General features: G+C 55.6%; 12 protein-coding genes across 12 annotated transcripts; 7 read left to right on the top strand and 5 right to left on the bottom strand.

Moving 5' to 3' along the window:
* The first annotated feature begins 27 nt into the window (after nucleotides 1-27).
* BCV69DRAFT_13204 (Phox-like protein) lies at nucleotides 28-1,162 on the top strand. Its single transcript, XM_025489235.1, has one exon. The coding sequence runs from the start codon at nucleotides 72-74 to the stop codon at nucleotides 894-896; it is 825 nt and encodes a 274-aa protein (XP_025351056.1). The 5' UTR covers nucleotides 28-71; the 3' UTR covers nucleotides 897-1,162.
* Nucleotides 1,163-1,802: 640 nt separating this feature from the next.
* On the top strand, nucleotides 1,803-2,596 carry BCV69DRAFT_279804 (hypothetical protein). The gene is made up of 3 exons (XM_025491382.1): nucleotides 1,803-1,937; nucleotides 2,054-2,227; nucleotides 2,337-2,596. The coding sequence occupies exons 1-3, from the start codon at nucleotides 1,912-1,914 to the stop codon at nucleotides 2,374-2,376; spliced, it is 240 nt and encodes a 79-aa protein (XP_025351055.1). The 5' UTR covers nucleotides 1,803-1,911; the 3' UTR covers nucleotides 2,377-2,596.
* A 173-nt stretch (nucleotides 2,597-2,769) lies between these two features.
* Nucleotides 2,770-3,474, bottom strand: BCV69DRAFT_237572 (Sm-like ribonucleo protein; the record flags this gene model as incomplete). Its single annotated transcript, XM_025489943.1, has 3 exons — nucleotides 2,770-2,901; nucleotides 3,191-3,340; nucleotides 3,433-3,474. Coding segments are annotated over 3 exons (324 nt in total), but the record flags the coding sequence as incomplete, so codon positions are not given.
* A 315-nt stretch (nucleotides 3,475-3,789) lies between these two features.
* Nucleotides 3,790-5,294, top strand: BCV69DRAFT_279802 (hypothetical protein). The gene is made up of 3 exons (XM_025491381.1): nucleotides 3,790-4,546; nucleotides 4,637-4,972; nucleotides 5,058-5,294. Exons 1-3 carry the CDS (start codon nucleotides 3,878-3,880, stop codon nucleotides 5,100-5,102), a joined length of 1,050 nt encoding a protein of 349 aa, XP_025351053.1. The 5' UTR covers nucleotides 3,790-3,877; the 3' UTR covers nucleotides 5,103-5,294.
* BCV69DRAFT_265234 (hypothetical protein) lies at nucleotides 5,057-6,553 on the bottom strand. The gene is made up of 2 exons (XM_025490778.1): nucleotides 6,487-6,553; nucleotides 5,057-6,397 (listed from the first exon to the last, which is right to left on the bottom strand). The coding sequence occupies exons 1-2, from the start codon at nucleotides 6,537-6,539 to the stop codon at nucleotides 5,512-5,514; spliced, it is 939 nt and encodes a 312-aa protein (XP_025351052.1). The 5' UTR covers nucleotides 6,540-6,553; the 3' UTR covers nucleotides 5,057-5,511.
* A 158-nt stretch (nucleotides 6,554-6,711) lies between these two features.
* Nucleotides 6,712-7,843, top strand: BCV69DRAFT_279800 (hypothetical protein). Its single transcript, XM_025491380.1, has one exon. It carries the CDS (start codon nucleotides 6,735-6,737, stop codon nucleotides 7,674-7,676), a length of 942 nt encoding a protein of 313 aa, XP_025351051.1. The 5' UTR covers nucleotides 6,712-6,734; the 3' UTR covers nucleotides 7,677-7,843.
* On the bottom strand, nucleotides 7,714-8,957 carry BCV69DRAFT_265228 (manganese and iron superoxide dismutase). Its single transcript, XM_025490777.1, has 3 exons — nucleotides 8,673-8,957; nucleotides 8,464-8,588; nucleotides 7,714-8,373 (listed from the first exon to the last, which is right to left on the bottom strand). Exons 1-3 carry the CDS (start codon nucleotides 8,914-8,916, stop codon nucleotides 7,792-7,794), a joined length of 951 nt encoding a protein of 316 aa, XP_025351050.1. The 5' UTR covers nucleotides 8,917-8,957; the 3' UTR covers nucleotides 7,714-7,791.
* A 119-nt stretch (nucleotides 8,958-9,076) lies between these two features.
* BCV69DRAFT_279798 (hypothetical protein) lies at nucleotides 9,077-10,130 on the top strand. Its single transcript, XM_025491379.1, has 3 exons — nucleotides 9,077-9,214; nucleotides 9,299-9,859; nucleotides 9,950-10,130. The coding sequence occupies exons 1-3, from the start codon at nucleotides 9,122-9,124 to the stop codon at nucleotides 10,070-10,072; spliced, it is 777 nt and encodes a 258-aa protein (XP_025351049.1). The 5' UTR covers nucleotides 9,077-9,121; the 3' UTR covers nucleotides 10,073-10,130.
* On the bottom strand, nucleotides 10,014-11,099 carry BCV69DRAFT_279796 (hypothetical protein). The gene is made up of 3 exons (XM_025491378.1): nucleotides 10,822-11,099; nucleotides 10,527-10,737; nucleotides 10,014-10,438 (listed from the first exon to the last, which is right to left on the bottom strand). The coding sequence occupies exons 1-3, from the start codon at nucleotides 11,053-11,055 to the stop codon at nucleotides 10,152-10,154; spliced, it is 732 nt and encodes a 243-aa protein (XP_025351048.1). The 5' UTR covers nucleotides 11,056-11,099; the 3' UTR covers nucleotides 10,014-10,151.
* Nucleotides 11,100-11,271: 172 nt separating this feature from the next.
* On the top strand, nucleotides 11,272-12,034 carry BCV69DRAFT_296196 (NDUFA12-domain-containing protein; the record flags this gene model as incomplete). Its single annotated transcript, XM_025493982.1, has 4 exons — nucleotides 11,272-11,313; nucleotides 11,395-11,649; nucleotides 11,846-11,914; nucleotides 11,999-12,034. The coding sequence occupies 4 exons, from the start codon at nucleotides 11,272-11,274 to the stop codon at nucleotides 12,032-12,034; spliced, it is 402 nt and encodes a 133-aa protein (XP_025351047.1).
* A 658-nt stretch (nucleotides 12,035-12,692) lies between these two features.
* Nucleotides 12,693-14,359, top strand: BCV69DRAFT_286027 (alpha/beta-hydrolase; the record flags this gene model as incomplete). Its single annotated transcript, XM_025493510.1, has 3 exons — nucleotides 12,693-12,931; nucleotides 13,015-13,373; nucleotides 13,446-14,359. 3 exons carry the CDS (start codon nucleotides 12,693-12,695, stop codon nucleotides 14,357-14,359), a joined length of 1,512 nt encoding a protein of 503 aa, XP_025351046.1.
* A 20-nt stretch (nucleotides 14,360-14,379) lies between these two features.
* BCV69DRAFT_279794 (UPF0057-domain-containing protein) lies at nucleotides 14,380-15,413 on the bottom strand. Its single transcript, XM_025491377.1, has 3 exons — nucleotides 15,364-15,413; nucleotides 15,190-15,263; nucleotides 14,380-15,095 (listed from the first exon to the last, which is right to left on the bottom strand). Exons 1-3 carry the CDS (start codon nucleotides 15,375-15,377, stop codon nucleotides 14,812-14,814), a joined length of 372 nt encoding a protein of 123 aa, XP_025351045.1. The 5' UTR covers nucleotides 15,378-15,413; the 3' UTR covers nucleotides 14,380-14,811.
* Between the last annotated feature and the right edge of the window lie 82 nt (nucleotides 15,414-15,495).

Raw genomic sequence — 15,495 nt, 5'->3', positions numbered from 1 at the left:
CCGCCAGGCACATCAGATCACATCTTGACCAGGGTACCACTCGCCCAAGTTGCTGAGGTGCCCCAACGACGATGGCGCCTGCGCCTGCCCTCTTGCAGTCCATCACCATTCCACGCACAGAGACTCGCTCCACCCCGTCGCCCGCCTTCACAGTCTACGCCATCCTCGTCACCTTGCCCGTGCGCAACTGGACCGTCTACCGGCGCTACTCGGAGTTTCTCGCTCTGCACCAGTCCTTTGGGGATCGTCCACCTCCAGTCCCTTTCCCACCTAAGCACGTTGCCAAGAGTACACTCAAAGTCTTTACGGCTGGTCTGAGCGGGTTGTTGGGAGGTGGGAACGAAGAGGAGATACAGAGGGAGAGAAAGGAAGGACTAGAGCGGTACCTCAAGACTATCGTGGCTTCACCTGAGGCTACATGGAGGGAGACGGATGCCTTCAAAGACTTTATAGAGCTGCCTAGGTCTACACCTTTATCAGTCCCTTCGGGATCTGGTAGCGCTTCTAACGGCGGAGTTGCGAGCAGAGGAGGCACGACAGGAACCACATCATACCGCCAGCAGTCGCACGCAGTCCACGGTTCCTACGTCCCACCCTCCGCCTCTAGCTACTCGACCACTCGGCGGCTCGGTCGTCCTGCACCCGCACAAGAGACTGATGAGACCCGCCCCCTCGATGATGCCTCTCTCCTCGCTTCTCAGCAATCTCAATTTGACCGCCAGGACGCCCAGCTAGACTCGCTGGCGGCTATCCTACGTAGACAGAAGCAGATGGGAATGGCCATCAATCAGGAGCTGGTGGAGCAGAATGAGTTGCTAGATACATTGGATGGAGAGGTGCAAAATACACAGAGCAAGATGAAGAAGAATGAGAGTCAGATTAGGAGGCTGGGATGAGAAGCGTGAATGGCGTCTCTCAGCACCTATACCGTCGGGGAACTTCAAGGCGTCTTGCCCATACGAGGACGCCCCTTCTTCTTCGAGTGAGTCAGAGTTCTCCCCTCGCGCTGCCCCCTGTGCTTCTTCCCATCGGATCAGGCCCTGGGCAAAGCAGCCTTTCGCCCTTCCGCAAGTCTCCTACCATACTGTGATAGAGCAGACTTTCGGGGCAAAAGATCTGGGGACGATGCAAATCACTCCGAGTCACGAGCACTGCGAGCATGCCTCGCCGCCAGTGTATGATAGTCGACGCTCGGGACAAGGTCGGCGGGAGTACGAGGGCTCTACACCGAGCCTCCACGGTCGGAGGAGTAATCGCAAAGAGCTTTGAAACTTGGGGCTACTAAGTGCAGGCTCGACGTTGCAATGTCCAATCATCGCTGCACACTGCAGTAGCAGCGCCATCAAAATCCTTAGTCCTGACGATCAAAGAGGCCCAGTGTATCTGATATTTGCTCAGAAAGATCTTCCACCGGAATTATCATGAGCTCAAGCGCCTTGCGCAAGTGTCTGACAACCCTCTTCGGTACGGGGCGGTTTCCTGATCTTGTGACTGTAGCGGCATTGCTTATCCCGCGCTAGCGTCTTCGTAGACAGGGCCAGGCCTGACATTGTGAAGAACTCGAGGGCGGCTGAGTGGGGGACATTGTGGGTCTTTAAAGCATCAGTACATTTCTGAATGAATTGAAAGCGTCTAGTCTTAGTATTACTGCGTCTCTGTATCTCTATCTCGGCAGTGCGGGAGAGGAGGAGCACGGCCCACCGCTCCAGGACGGACATGCGCCTGACGGGACAAGACAAACTCCACAAGGCGACGGAATCCGAGCCTCAGCGCCAATCTGGAGATGCTCTCCTCGGATCGATTCAGTCCCTCAATCGCCCATCCTTTCTCACCATTAGCACGGAATCAAGGACTGATACTTTCGATACAACCTCTGTCGCATCTTGGTTCTGCACATAAGAACAGCTCATCATGTCTTCGAACAAGCCCTACATCGTGTAAGTGCCTACCGAGACCACTCTGACCCTTTCACAACCACACCATTAATCTTCGAGTCTTGCCTATCTCCTCTGAACCCTCTCCCCTCGACCTCCTTCTTTCTCCCTCTCAACAGCATCTTCAAGCAGTCCGCCTCATCAGGCGATATTGATTCCCATATCAAGGAAGTCGAGTCGCAGGGCGGCAAGATCAAGCAGCGCTTCGATAGTGAAATCATGAAGGGATTCGCGGCCACGATGCCTCAGGATCATGCACAGGCGCTTACTGCTAAGAGCGGTGGGGAACACATGTGAGTATGGGACTGAAAGGAAGGGTGAGACGAAGAGGATGGGTGGTACAGCATAGCAGACGGGAGTTGTTCTGACTGAAACTCCAACACCTGTCCCGATTCGTGATAGCGATTATGTTGAGCCCGACTCAGAGGTGTCGACTCAGTAGATCTCTCGAAATATACTGATGAACTACCATGAGTGAAGACTGTAAAAGAACGTGTACACTCGTTGCTACGGGGGCCAGATTAGCGTATGCTTGTCTCTGAGATCTGCAGCAAACGTTGACCATTTCCGTCAAGAGGACTCCAGGAAGGTACCTCCTCAGAGCGTCAAGACTGATGCGCCATGAGAGCACAAGGAAAGTAGAGCAGACTCCAATAAGTGGCCCTTTCCAGTGTCTGGAAGTCACAGATGCGGGATAGTATTCCGACTCCTCTGTGACACTTCTACAATTGCGACTCTCCTACCTGCCTCTACCTCCACCACCTCCGCCCCGGCCTCCTCTTTGTGGTCCACCTCCCCTTCCACCAGGACCGCCGCCCCTACCGCCTCTTGATCCGCCCCTGTCGCCGCCTCCGTGACCTCCCCTCTGTCCACCACCGCCGCCGCCTCCTTGACGCGCCCTCCGCTCTTGCTCCTCCTGTTGCCGCACTGTGTCGATGGTAGAGTCTGCTAGCCTGACGTACTTGATCTACAGGGAGAAGGGATGGCGAGTAGCGTGTCAATCAGATAGTCACAGAGCCGCTCAGAAGCCAGATGATGAGGCTCCGGTCCTTCCTTGGCCCGCTGCAAGGCTTGTCAAAGGAGTCCTCTGGAGCTGATGGCCCTGCCACTTCCAGATAGACATGAACAGCCTAGCATACCGCCTCTGCAGCTCCCCAATCTCCTCATGGAGTAGTCCCTCTATATTCTCCGCTCCAGTAGGACTCCTTATGCTTCCATCTCCTCATGCGCCTCAACACCTCTCCCTCTATACTCACTGTAGCTCCCTTGATATAGCACTCTGGCAGCTTCCAGAATTCCTCTCCAGTGCTGCTAGTCTGATACACTTCTCTCAATGTCAAGTTCATAAAGTTGTCGCAGGCAATCAGCAGGCCGTTGAACGTCTCGCCCGATTTGAGCTCCACGAGCTGTGCAGAGCAAGGGAGGTAGACGGAGGAGACAGAGGATGGTCAGCTATCGCTCGAAAGGAGAGAGTGCTGACGCTGAGCTGACTACTTACCAAGCCCTTGCCTCTTGCGGCATTGACGAGAACAAGAGGCAACTGAAGTGAAGAAGGGAAGAGCATAAAGCCGGATCAGCGTGCGAGTCGGTCAAAGAGCGCCGGATAGTTCTCCTGAAGATGCTCACCATCGCCTACTCTACTGCAATGGTGAGGCGAATACCGTAGACCGCGAATCTGAGATGGAGTGTAGGAACAGATTGTATTTGGAGCCTGGTTTGCGCCTGATCGACTGGTGCAAGAGGAGAATGCGTAGGTAGAAGGTCGGGAAGGAATGGACTGTATCCACCTCGGACGGAAAGAAGACGTGAGTGGACGGACGTCCATTTTGCGCGCTCTACGAGTGCTTCTCAAGACCATTGCCTCCCTGCCATCTGCTGAGCTTTGAGCGCTGCAAGTTTCAAACCACCAGTAGGGAGAGGCACTAGAACCAACCGACCTAAGCATGGCATCCCTTCGCCCTTTGACTCGCCCTGTAAGTAGCTTGCCCAGGCCATGGGCGGCGAAGCAGCTCGGTCAGCCTGCGAACTCCTCCACCCTCTTCCGCAACTCCTCAACGCTTCCTCGCCGGTCAGCTTCAGCCGCAAGCTCAAGCTCAGGGAAGGCCTCTGCTCGAGCCACTAGAGCAGGTGTGGCCTTCTCCCTGATCCTCACCTTGGCCGTAGGTGCCTACTCGCTACACCGCTTCCCACTTCATCTAGAAGCTGCACCTCACTCTCAGCATGCAGCCGCATCGCTCCTTCCTCCCAGCCAGACCTCCCAGGAGGAGGACTTTCACATCGACTCCGCCACTTCTCAGAAGCTGCCGAGAAGAATAGCGTCGCCTGCCTCTTTTGCTTTGGTGAATGGCAGCGGCAAGGACGATTCGCTCGTTCTTCTCGCGTCGGGAGTACGCACCGTCTCCTTCTTACGTGTACAGGTGTACGTTGCCGCCCTTTATGTGCTCGAGCGGCCATTTGAGGACTTTATGAGAGGCCAGGGGAAGGCGAGTGGAAGTAGTGGAGAAAGCCTAGAGCAGACAATGAGGCAGGCTTTGGAAGCGGGAGTGCCTATGGTGCTCAAGATTGTGCCCGTCAAGAATACCGACTTTGCTCATCTCCGAGACGGTTTCACGGTGAGTGCCAGTCTCCTCGACTGGTCTTCCAAATGTGAGCATAGCTGACAATGTTCCTCTTCGCTACGTCCCCCGACTTTCTGTCTCTAGCGAGCTGTCCAGCTACGCCAAAAGTACCTGCGCAAGACCCCTACCCCACCGAGCGAAGAGCAAGAAGAGTCCCTCTCCCTCTCTCTGCAGCGCCTCAAGGAGTGCTTTCCCAAGGCTTCCCTCAAGAAGGGCGAGCACCTGGATCTCGTCTTCCAACCCAGCCGCGTTACTGCTCCTTCTGCCGGCGCAGTGGGCGGGAAAGGTGTGGATCTGACCTTTGAGCACGACAAGGTAGTGCTGGGGACTGTTCAGTACGATACTAGAGGTGGGAATATGGACGTTGCTCGACTGTTGTTTCAGGCTTACGTGGCAGACAAGGATCCAGTCTCAGAAGTGGTGAGTAGGAAAGGTGGAGCAGTATGATTGCGTTGGCGAGATATGCTGACGGTCAAGTGCTTATTCATTGTGTCACCGTCATCAGTTCAAGAAGGCGGTATCGCAGAAGATCTTCCCACCTTCGCAATGATTCGCATCATGCCCCTGTACCATGTTCATCATACCCAATCATAGCCACTACCAATTCCACCACTCTTTTTGCATTCACGTCAAAGAGATGTCTGCTTTCCTACTATCCATCAGACTTCATTGAGGCCCCCCTCCACCTTCGAAAAGGTGGGAGGAAACTCTGGGCCAGATAGCGAAAGGAATCGTTGAACCAGTCGATGCTGGAGTTCATCTGCGCCTCAATATGAATCGACCATTGCGTGGAGTGTCATGCAAGGTCGGGATTAAGATGGGCGTGTGATGGTGATTGGGGGAACGGGGGATGATGGAGGAAGGGCAAGGGGTAGAGAGTGACCTGACCGAGTCGTTCACGCTCAGGCTCCAGCGAATGCGACTTGGGGTATCATTGATGCGTAGTATACTAGGATCTCTCACCTGTCAAACTCCTTTTGCCCCTCCCTAGCAGACTTCTTCAGGCGGTACATCCTGATCATCCGTTCCCTCTCCTCTCTGAGCTCCTTTTCTCTCCTCAGCCCACCCACAGGCACGGTAGCTTGCTTCTTGATAGGTTCAGGCATTTGCCCCTTGGTGACTGTTCTTTCGCCCTTGGCTGCTCTGATCAGTCTGGCAGCCTCGTCTGGATCTTGACCCTGGATGGCAGCAGAGACCTTGGCTTTTCTAGCTCTTGCCTCGATGGATTCGCCACGAGGTAGCTTGGTGAATCGAGGCGGAGCTTGCGCAACGTCGTTGACCCTTCGTACTTGAGAGGCCTTTGCAAAGTCCAGCTCTCGCCCTCCGCTCTGACCTTGCAGCTCTTCCCTGGCTCGTTTCAAATCCTTGGACGAAGGTTGTGACTCCTCAATTTCCTTCGCCTTCTGGGCTCTCGTCTGTCTCGAGGTCCCACTACCTTCTCCTTCTTCATCGTCTTCTTCCCCTCCTTTTTTGCGATCCAGCTCGGATCGCTTCCTCTTCTTTTCTCTCCTGGCTTCTGTCCTAGCAGTAGCAGCAACGACGCCCGCCATAGTCTGCTCAACTCTCCTGTTGAAGTCACCAAGCTTCTCTCCAGGCCGGATGCGCAGCTCATCTGCAGGAGAGACTGCCGCCTTGGCAGGGCGTGCCTTTGCTTTACCTTTGCCCTTGACGGACGAGGAAGAGGAAGGGTCATCGGATGGGACGTATGTACCTTCCTTGATGGCTTTCCGACGAGCATTGTACTCAGCCTGCACCTTGCCGGCGTTCAAGATCCGCATCGCATTCTTGGGCAAACCAGTCATATGAACATCTTTGCTCGCTTTGGGAGGGACGAGATCGTTACCTCTAGAGAGCAGATCCGCAGAAGCAAAAGTCGGAAGGAGAGTCGTCAGCCAAGGGGCGCAACAATACGACCTGTGGCCTTGTATGCTCACCTCTCGTCGCGCTTGGCCACCCTCACCGATCGCTTTGCTCGTTTGTGAGGCATTGTATGCGGCCGGAAGAAAGGGCGGGAAGAAGGGCAAAGCATGAAATTCTCGCCTTGCCTTTGTTTGACTTTGGCCGTGCAGCCCCAGCCAGCCACTGCGCGAAGAGACGCGGGCCTCACTTCTTCCGAAAGACGGAAAGAGGAGCGGCACAGTCAGTCAGCCAAGGCCACTCCGTATCCTCTGCTGCAATCACCATGCTCGGCCTGACATCGACAAGGACTGTCGCTCGGCGGACAATACGTGTGGTGGGCTCGAGAGAGAGCGGTATGGCCCAAGTGGCTATGGTGAAGCCATTCTCCTCGCTTTCCTGCGGACTGCAAGCCAGTCAGAGGATACTGCCGTGCGCCAGGCGTCTGGCAGCGAGTCCGTCAGCTAGCCTTTCTCTAGCCCCGCTTCATCCTCGACGTCACCTCTTCACAAGTCCCTTGCGATGGAACACAACTGCAGAGAAGCCAGCTGAGACTCCCCAGCCGGAAGTCCTGGCGACATATACAGGCCCAATGGCCGCTACCTTCTACCGGCTGAAGCTCTTCTCCCTTGGATCCCTCACCCTCGCTTCGGCATTCACCCCCGTCTTCCTCCTAGCCGCCAGCGATCTCTCCCTCGCTGGTCGTCTCGGCCTCTCGGCCACTGCCATCGTCACCTCGGTAGTCAGCACGGCGCTCGTAGCTTGGATTGGCAAGCCTTACGTGGGGAGGATGAGTCTGATGCCTGCTCCTGCAGACGGGAAAGGGCAAGAGCCTATCATCGAGGCATATACAATCACCTGGAGGATAAGGACTCTGCAGACTAGGATCTACCAGCCGAGCTTGATCCGACCTACGTCGAGACCCTTTGCCTCTTGGGAGCTGCCCGAGAACCCGGGAGGCGTCTTCCACTTGCCGCAAAGCTCCAGCGGGGATGGGAGCGGAGCGAACGAGGACAGAATCCTAGTGTCAGAAACCTTTGACGCGAAGAGTGGCAAAGTAGTGGGCAAGTGGTGGGCAGAGAGGGTCGCAGGGACAGCAAGCAACAGTGGGAAGGGAGCACAAGGAGAGTTCAAGGAAGAGGCACGGTGTTTCGCAGAGGGCAAGCCGGTGAGGCATTTCCAGGTCCATGAAGAGCTGCTTGGCGAGGAGTGGAGGATATTGGGATGAGCGAGCAATAAAGCACTCAGAAGATCAAGCTTCGCACCTCTCTGACGACCTGACGATGTGCCACGATTCGATGTCAAGATAGTGATCTCTCATTATTGTACAGATGCCCCCATCTTCAGATAATGCCCTTGTTCATATACGCCTCCCTCACCCTGCCGACCTTCTTCCAGTCCACCACTTCCCAGAACCTTGCCAGGTAGTTCTCCTTGCCCCAGATGCCCCAGTCAGGCAGCCAGGCATGCTCGTGGACGCTCAAGCAGAGGAGAGGGTGTAGTGTGGTACCCGTCACGTACGGGTCCCCATTGTCCCTCATCGACTTTGCTGAGCTCTGCGGCTTCAGAGCTCCGCTACTCTCAGCAAAGAGCGAGCCGGAAGAAGAGGTGGCGGTTCCATCGGGCGACGAAGTGGCAGCGCTGCTCTCAATGTCTGGCAGGCCTCTTTGCTGGCGGTTCTGCACGAGCACGGTACCAGCGCCGTATGTTGGCACGATTCCCACCTTCCCTTGCCCATCCACTACAAGCCATACCCATCCGCTGGACGACATGCCCAGAGCAGCAGCTGAGAATGCTGACTTGAATTCTGTGACGGACCCGAAATGGTCGTCTAGCGCGCCCTTGAGGGGACCATCTGGTTGCGGTGGAGAGCGATCTTGCCAAGATTCGTCGCTGAGATCCTGGGAAGCTTGTGGATCGGGAGACTGAATCGGAGCAGACATACGGGATAGGGAGGGAAGATTAGTAAGTGGCCTCGACTAGCAGCAACGCTTCGGGCTCTTCCTGAAACTCACAAGGTGGCTGAGGAAGAAGGCATTGTTCAGTGCTTGAGATGCGTAGTTGAAGGCCATGATCTGCTCCGGCTTCTGGGAGCTCTGAATGACAGTGTCAATCAGCGTCGAGGACTCCAATTGAGTGCCTGGTTATCGCAGTGCGGAGGGGTCGCCGGAGTGAGCTTCTCACCCCACAAGGTCCGTGTCCGCTGCAGCTCTCTCATGCTTACCTCGTACCTCCGCATTCAGCCTCTCGAGCAGTCCCTTTTGCCATCCATTCCAAAGCGTGTCCACCGTGCCCTTGGACAGGAACGGCATGCATCCCCTCTGTAGCGCCTCGGGAGCCGGAGGGAGGTAATGAAGCTCTCTCCTCTGCGAAGGCGCAGCTGAGGCGAGACGAGATGACGAAGAGGATGCAAAATTCCGTAACGAAGCACGAGCAGCTCCTGTACGGAGGGTGGTGGGGAGAGCCATGATGTTGGAGGTGATCCTTGGACGAGAAGGATTGGTGAGAGGATCATCAGCATCACCAAAGGCGCCTGCCTCGAGGAAGATCTGTCATGCGCGCTGAAAATCCCGACGCCCATCGGAAAGGGCAGCGGGAAAGTTGAAGCTGCTGCTCCTCCAAGGCACAGCTTCTTCCTCCTCCAATACCACCATTAGGACTGCATACATCGTCATGGCGAGCAAAAGACCCGAGTACGTGATTGAGCACATGGAGGAGGATGACCCTGATGCTCCCAGTGTCTTCCCGGAGTGGGCCCTGCTCGAGGTGAGTCGGCAGCCGAGATTGCTCAAGGGGCCCAGCTACAGGTCTACTAACGACAGTTCATTCACGGCTTCATGCATCCCACAGTATCGTCACATGCTTTCGCTGGTAGGGGCAGGAAGTACTGTCCACTTCACTTCACTGTCTTCAGCTTCTCTAGACTCTCTCCGTGAGGCCCTCTCGAGCTCTTCCTCTACCAACCCTCCTCGAGCTGCATTCGAGCTACACACCGCTTCTATTACAACGCTGGCTGAGAAGCAGGGCATCCCCCTCTCATCCATCTGTCTGCTAGACCCAAGGGCACAGTACTGCCTCCATGCTTCCGACGCTGGGAAGTACCCGGCCCCCTCTGTATCCGAAGAATCTCAGGAAGGACAGGCAGGAGGACCTTTTACGCATTTTCTCTATGGTGGGATTCTAGGAGATGACCCACCCCGAGATCGTACTTCTTCCCTCCGGGCTCTCGGATTCCCCGGAAGGCACCTGGGCAAGGTACAAATGACCACAGATACCGCTCTCGGCGTGACGAAGAGGATTGTAGAAGACGGAAAGGGTATGGGTGATCAGGAAGGGGTGCGAGGCGAAGGTCCCGAGGGAGCTTTGCAGTGGATGGAGTTCCCTGAGCTAAAGTTCGGCAAGGGAGAGTCAGTGAGTATGCCGCCACCCATGTTCAACAGCTAGCGCAACCCAGCCGGGGTATTCATCTGACCCAAGTCCATCACCCTTTCTCTCTGGCAGGTCTCCATGCCCTTCCGCTACATGACAGACGAGACCGCTAAGGGATCAGAGCCTCAGCCGCTGATGCCCCCTGGCATGCGGGAACACATCAGGAAGGACTTGGATCGCAGCTTCGAGTTCTGAATGCAGATGTTTGATGATGCTTGGGTATAATACAGATTGCTTTGCCCTTTCGTAGAGTTTTGCCTTGCTCGCCCGACCTTCACTCCTGTTCCATCTGTGCTAATTGCTCCATCAGCTTCTGCTCCTCCAGCTGCAGTGCCTGAATCTCGTGCTCGGCCGAAATATTGGCTACCTCCAACTGCAGACCTCTGGAGATGAGCTCCGTCCATTTCCTTTCCAGCGCAGAGATCGTCTCCCCCGCTGTAGTCTGCTCCTGTCGACGCTTGCGGTTCAGGGTCGTCGTCTGGGCGAGGAGCGCTTCGGTCGCTTGCTCGTATTGCTTGGCAAAAGCTTCTTGCTGAAAATTATGCAAACGCCAGTGATTTGCTGTTGAGGTCATACAGAAGAAGTATAAGTCTCATGTTCGCCCAGCCGGATGGATTCTGTTGCGCCCTTGCGGCCAGAGCGTACTCACCTCCATACCGCTTCAGCAGCTCAAGGTTCGTCAATCTTCCCTCCTGATGCATCAATTGCGTCGCAGCATTGTCTACCGCCTTGGTCCACTCTTCTTCTGAAGCCTTGAGACCTGCTTGTGGAGCTGGCAGCTGGAAGCGCAACGTATCAATGGCCTTGAGAGGTTCGCCCTTCCCAGCCCTCTCTACTTCTGCGAGAAGCTCCGGCCGTGACTGGAACAGAGCGGTGAGAGGGATGAAGGCATCGGTCAGATCGGCGATCGCGCACAAGCAGCGCGAGTAGAGACCGAGACTCACCTGGAACACCTCTAGGGGCGGTGGAAGCCTACTGTCATCCACCTTCGGAGTCTTGCCGAGCTCGTTCTGAATCTCCCTCTCTACTCTACTCTGCAGCCCGGGTTGGGTCTCGATTTCCCGGTCAAAGTACGGCAGGGCGTCGTTGAGAGGCAGGTCGGAGGTGTATGAATGGTACGACGAGCCATTGGCTTGGCGCAGCTGTAAAGCTGACGAAAACGCGACCGAGGAGGACATGGTGAACGAGGACGAGGGACAGCCGAGACAGTATTGATGAGGTCGGAAGGATCGTACGGACGGGAGTGCAGGCTCAGATTGTGGCTTTGACTGACCGGACTGGCTCACCGCGCGTTGCTGCCTGGGGACGCCCCACTCCCGCTTAACAATGAGGCGCCTACCATCATCATCACCATCATCCCACCTCTCCAGCACCGCTCGTCCGTCTTCGTCACCATGTCGCTAGCTAGGACAGTCCGAATCATCAGAGAGGCCGGCGTAAGTGTCTGATTAGGCAGATGATGGGGCGCCTTGCAACGAAACATTTGCTGACTTGGAGATTGCCCCTGCTGACGAAAGTTCGCCCGCTACTGGCGCAATCTCAACGTGCTGGGAGATGCCAAGGGTGGCAAGCTCGTAGGAGAGGACTCGATTGGCAACAAGTACTACGAGGACCCGGATGAGATCCCAGGTCGTCATCGATGGGTGGAATTCAAGTCGGCTGACTTCAACGCCAGTCAGTGTGAGCCCGCATGGCACGCATGGCTGAAGCATATCCAGACAGAGCCGCCTACAACAAACCCAAGGATGCAGAACAAGCATACATGGGAGTCGGTGAGTACAAGAAAGCTAAGGGCAGGCTTGCTCAAAGATTGTCAAGTCAGAAGAAGGAGGGCGGAGAAGATGGACGGAAAGGTTTCAGGGCGCAATTATCGCTCTCGTTGGGTGATGAAGCGGAAGAGATGGGAACCGTCTACTGCCTCCCACACCTGAATAATTGGCTGATACATTTGGTCTCTCATCCTCGCAGGCTCCGCAAGAGAATCTGACAGGAACGCGAGGGATGTTCAAGACGTACTCGACGACGAAGAGGAAAGTGGTGAGTAGTAATGTGGACCCTCTACCCCAGTCTGTACTGGTCCTGACCCGCGCCCTGTTCGGAACTCCTCTTCCTCCGTCTCAGCACCCTTGGGAGCCAAGTGTCGCCCCCCGATCGTAGAGGCAGCAGAGTCCCTGTCTTACCAGAGTAGCGCAATGTCCATACCTTGAGCGCACATTTTGTTGGTTTCAGACTAATCTCTTTGGACTCAGACCCGTGACCTTCGAAAAGCAGATGCAACGAAGGAGAGCAGTGGCGGACGGGGAGGCAGCGGCGATCAAGCTGGGCAAACTTGGACACCCATGCCTATCGCACCGTAGCTACCTTCTCCGCTTTGTCCGCGGTCAAGGGGCCATGCGCCTTGGTTTCCCACTCCTTCGGTATTGAGGTGCAGCAGGTCTGGTTTCATCGACAGGTGATGCTTTGTACTTGGTCTACTGAGTCCACCGAGGTAGGTAAGGTCACGTACATGCAGCCGAGTTTCTCTATCATCTGGACGTGCGGAGCTAGGTGGGGAACATCCGGGGAGCCTGGCTATGCCGAGGAGCCTCAGTGCGTCCCGTCGCCGCTTGGCTGTCCCTCGGCCACGGAGCCGCAACTTGCTGCTCTGCAGTGATGGATCGCTTCCTCTCACAACTCAATTTGCTCCTTGAGGAGGCCCTTTCGTTCCATCTTTCGTCCTTCCATGACCCTTCGACTCAAGCATTGAGTTCTTCCTCCCCTCTTCTCGACGTGGCTGCACCATCGATACGAAGATCCTCTGTGGCCCGTTCGCACCATGTACGCCTTTTCCTCTCTGGTCATTGCCACTCTAGGCCTCTTCGCTAACGCGACCTTCGCTTTGCCTGCTTCCTTCATCGCGGCAAAGGCTTCCTCCTCTTCTAGCCTCCCGACCAAGAAGTCCCTCTACGTCGATGGCAAGCACATTCCCGGCATCAGCAAGATGACCGGAGACCTCGGCGCTTCCTATGCTGGTCTTTTGCCGGTCACTCCCGATGCCAGTGACAATGACAAATTGTGAGCATCAAGTGCTCGACACCTCTGGCGTGAGCCTAGGACGTGCGCTGAACCCTGTCTGCTCTCCTCTCTTCCACTACCAGCTTCTTCTGGTACTGGCCCACAGATCGCACTGCTGGAAAGGACGACGTCGTCATCTGGCTCAACGGTGGACCCGGATGTAGCAGTCTGGAAGGCGTCTTTGGCGAGAATGGACCCATGACACTCACAGAGCCAACCAAGGACGTCTACAAGGCGACGAGAAACCCTTACTCCTGGCATCACCTGAGCCATGTCCTATACGTTGAGCAGCCGGTGTCCGTGGGCCTGGGAAGCGGCACGCCGGGCATCGTCGATGAAGTGGGAGTCGCCACAGAGTTCTACGGCTTCCTTCAGAATTTCTACAAAACGTTTCCAGAATTGAAGTCGAAGAAGCTATGGCTGACCGGCGAGAGCTACGCAGGTGAGATCTGCGAGTCGTTACGAGGATCGACATTCCAGACGCTGACCGACCATCGTCCTACTTTTCTCTCAGGCATGTACATCCCTTACATGGCCGACTACATCTACCAGCAGAATGATACCCTCAATCTCCAGGGCTTTGCCGTCAGTGACCCTTCTATTGGCAACACAATGTTCGGACAGGACGTTCCTGCTTTAGCGTTTGCCAGGGCCAATCAAAAGACTCTCAAGCTCAACAGAACACAAATGACTGCTCTTGAGGAGGCTGCTGAAAAGAATGGGGTCACCAACTTCCTGCGAGACCATCTTGTCTTCCCACCCAGGGCCAAGATCTATGCACCACAGCAGCTCCAGCCCGGCTCTCTTTTCAACGACCTATGGCACTACTCTACGGTCCAGAACCCGTGCATTTCCGTCTACTACATCGATGACCAGTGCCCTGCCGATCTCGATCCGTTAGGGTTCCCCCTCGACTCGACCACGGGCGCTTCGACCCGCAACTTCATCAATCGTACACCTGGCTTCAAGAAGTACGTTCATGCTGATCCAAAGACGTCGTGGGTGGAGTGCACAACCAACAACGTCTTTGCCGGTAACGGCGAAGACAATTCGCTTGCCCCAGCCGACTCGGAGCTGTTGGGCCGCGTGATCAACAAGAACCAGCGTACGGTCATTCAGCATGGACTCAGGGACATGGTCCTCATGGCCAACGGCACCCTGCTGGCCATCCAGAATACGACTTGGTCAGATGCCGGCAGCGGAGGCACTTCAAGTGCGCTGCAGGGCTTCCAGGACAATTTCTTTGCCAGAACGGGCAACTTGAAGGTCAATGGCAAGAGCACCGGTCAGTACATTACCGAGAGGGGCTTGACCTTTGCCACGGTCGACAAGGCGGGCCATATGGTGCCTACCTTCACCCCAGCCACCGCTTACAAGCTTCAAAAGTACCTCTTGGGTCAGATTGCCGAGACTGACCTGGGAACATAAGCACGAGCATGATCACGATTGCGCGCACCCAGACTTCATTCGCAAGTATTTCAACATCGATCGTCAGCACAGAAGCCCTCATGTCATATCCGCAACCATGGAAGCTCCCGCATCATTTGTCATGTAAATTCCTTGCATCATTACGGACCTCTTATCGTCTTTTCGGCGACCCTTCTCTCGCATCAGGGCCGTGGCCCCTGAGCACGCTCTCAGAACCACTCAATGTACTTCATAGCTTCTGCAATGTTTTCATCCATCCATTTATAGACTTCACCCCTGTACCGTTTGAGAACAGAGATCTCCATAGATATGTCGGAGACAAAGGGCCGGATTGCGGCCTTGGGGTATGTGCATTACGCTGTGCTCCGTCCTGAGTTCATTAGTCCCTTTCCTTGTCCCATCTGACCACACTCATAAGTTCCGTGTGTCCTTGACCATCCGTCTTGCTTCTATCAATACTTCGCTCCATAGCCAGGTGCGGGCTGCGAGTACCCTCCAGCATGTCCATGTGCCGGCGGCGGCGGTCCCTGATGATAAGGTCCCTGCGAGTACCCAGGTCCATACGCCCCTCCTCCAGCAGCGGGAGGAGCTCCCTGCGGAGGCACATGTCCCTGCTGCGCGTACCGCCCGGGCCTGTTATCCTCGTTCTTGGCGATGATGTACCATGCATGAATCACGCCGGGAATCCAGGCCAGGAGCCAGAGGATGATGTTGATCCAGAAGGCGTTGCTGCAGCCTGTTGGAGAGGTAAGAGGGGAAAGAGAGGTGAGTCAGAAGCGTAATCGGTTAGGCAGGGCGGGACAGGGTCCCTGGCTTGTTGAAAGACGCACCGCGCTTGATGAATACAGGTACTGGAGGGACGAAGATGGCTAGAAAGTAGAGGAGAACGTCCGAATTCGATGAGCTGTAGGATGGGTCAGAGAGTGAGAAAGATGAAGGGTATCAGTACGAAGCGGCCATGTACGTCTGATGAAGGGCGAGGCGAGATGGAGACGTGAACTTACACTTGCTTAGGCATGATGTGACTAGAGTATGAAGACGAGCGAAAGAGGTCGTAGGGTATGAATTGGTATGGTAGTATCGACGGTTCAGGAGGCAAAAGGTAGGCGCCTTTCAGCTTCTTGTACTGTTGGGAG

Source organism: Pseudomicrostroma glucosiphilum (assembly GCF_003144135.1).
Source record: "Pseudomicrostroma glucosiphilum strain MCA 4718 unplaced genomic scaffold BCV69scaffold_1, whole genome shotgun sequence".
Lineage (NCBI taxonomy): Eukaryota > Fungi > Basidiomycota > Exobasidiomycetes > Microstromatales > Microstromataceae > Microstroma > Microstroma glucosiphilum.
This window is presented reverse-complemented; position numbering and strand designations above follow the sequence as displayed.

Bases quoted from the DNA above. Each gene is read 5' to 3' on its own strand.
- BCV69DRAFT_279798 (XM_025491379.1), top strand. From the start codon at position 9,122: ATGGCGAGCAAAAGACCCGAGTACGTGATTGAGCACATGGAGGAGGAT. The intron at 9,215-9,298 runs GTGAGTCGGCAG...TGCATCCCACAG, and splicing joins CGGAGTGGGCCCTGCTCGAG to TATCGTCACATGCTTTCGCT. The intron at 9,860-9,949 runs GTGAGTATGCCG...TCTCTCTGGCAG, and splicing joins AGTTCGGCAAGGGAGAGTCA to GTCTCCATGCCCTTCCGCTA.
- BCV69DRAFT_13204 (XM_025489235.1), top strand. From the start codon at position 72: ATGGCGCCTGCGCCTGCCCTCTTGCAGTCCATCACCATTCCACGCACA.
- BCV69DRAFT_279794 (XM_025491377.1), bottom strand. The intron at 15,096-15,189 runs GTGCGTCTTTCA...CCTCTCCAACAG, and splicing joins ACCTGTATTCATCAAGCGCG to GCTGCAGCAACGCCTTCTGG.
- BCV69DRAFT_265228 (XM_025490777.1), bottom strand. From the start codon at position 8,916: ATGGCTCTCCCCACCACCCTCCGTACAGGAGCTGCTCGTGCTTCGTTA. The intron at 8,589-8,672 runs GTAAGCATGAGA...TGCGATAACCAG, and splicing joins GCTGAATGCGGAGGTACGAG to GCACTCAATTGGAGTCCTCG. The intron at 8,374-8,463 runs GTGAGTTTCAGG...GCTCCGATTCAG, and splicing joins CCTTCTTCCTCAGCCACCTT to TCTCCCGATCCACAAGCTTC.
- BCV69DRAFT_279796 (XM_025491378.1), bottom strand. From the start codon at position 11,055: ATGTCCTCCTCGGTCGCGTTTTCGTCAGCTTTACAGCTGCGCCAAGCC. The intron at 10,738-10,821 runs GTGAGTCTCGGT...GCTCTGTTCCAG, and splicing joins CGCCCCTAGAGGTGTTCCAG to TCACGGCCGGAGCTTCTCGC. The intron at 10,439-10,526 runs GTGAGTACGCTC...TGACCTCAACAG, and splicing joins GCTGCTGAAGCGGTATGGAG to CAAATCACTGGCGTTTGCAT.
- BCV69DRAFT_265234 (XM_025490778.1), bottom strand. From the start codon at position 6,539: ATGCCTCACAAACGAGCAAAGCGATCGGTGAGGGTGGCCAAGCGCGAC. The intron at 6,398-6,486 runs GTGAGCATACAA...TCTGCTCTCTAG, and splicing joins GTGGCCAAGCGCGACGAGAG to AGGTAACGATCTCGTCCCTC.
- BCV69DRAFT_279804 (XM_025491382.1), top strand. From the start codon at position 1,912: ATGTCTTCGAACAAGCCCTACATCGT. The intron at 1,938-2,053 runs GTAAGTGCCTAC...CCCTCTCAACAG, and splicing joins TCGAACAAGCCCTACATCGT to CATCTTCAAGCAGTCCGCCT. The intron at 2,228-2,336 runs GTGAGTATGGGA...GATTCGTGATAG, and splicing joins AAGAGCGGTGGGGAACACAT to CGATTATGTTGAGCCCGACT.
- BCV69DRAFT_279800 (XM_025491380.1), top strand. From the start codon at position 6,735: ATGCTCGGCCTGACATCGACAAGGACTGTCGCTCGGCGGACAATACGT.
- BCV69DRAFT_279802 (XM_025491381.1), top strand. From the start codon at position 3,878: ATGGCATCCCTTCGCCCTTTGACTCGCCCTGTAAGTAGCTTGCCCAGG. The intron at 4,547-4,636 runs GTGAGTGCCAGT...TTCTGTCTCTAG, and splicing joins ATCTCCGAGACGGTTTCACG to CGAGCTGTCCAGCTACGCCA. The intron at 4,973-5,057 runs GTGAGTAGGAAA...CACCGTCATCAG, and splicing joins AGGATCCAGTCTCAGAAGTG to TTCAAGAAGGCGGTATCGCA.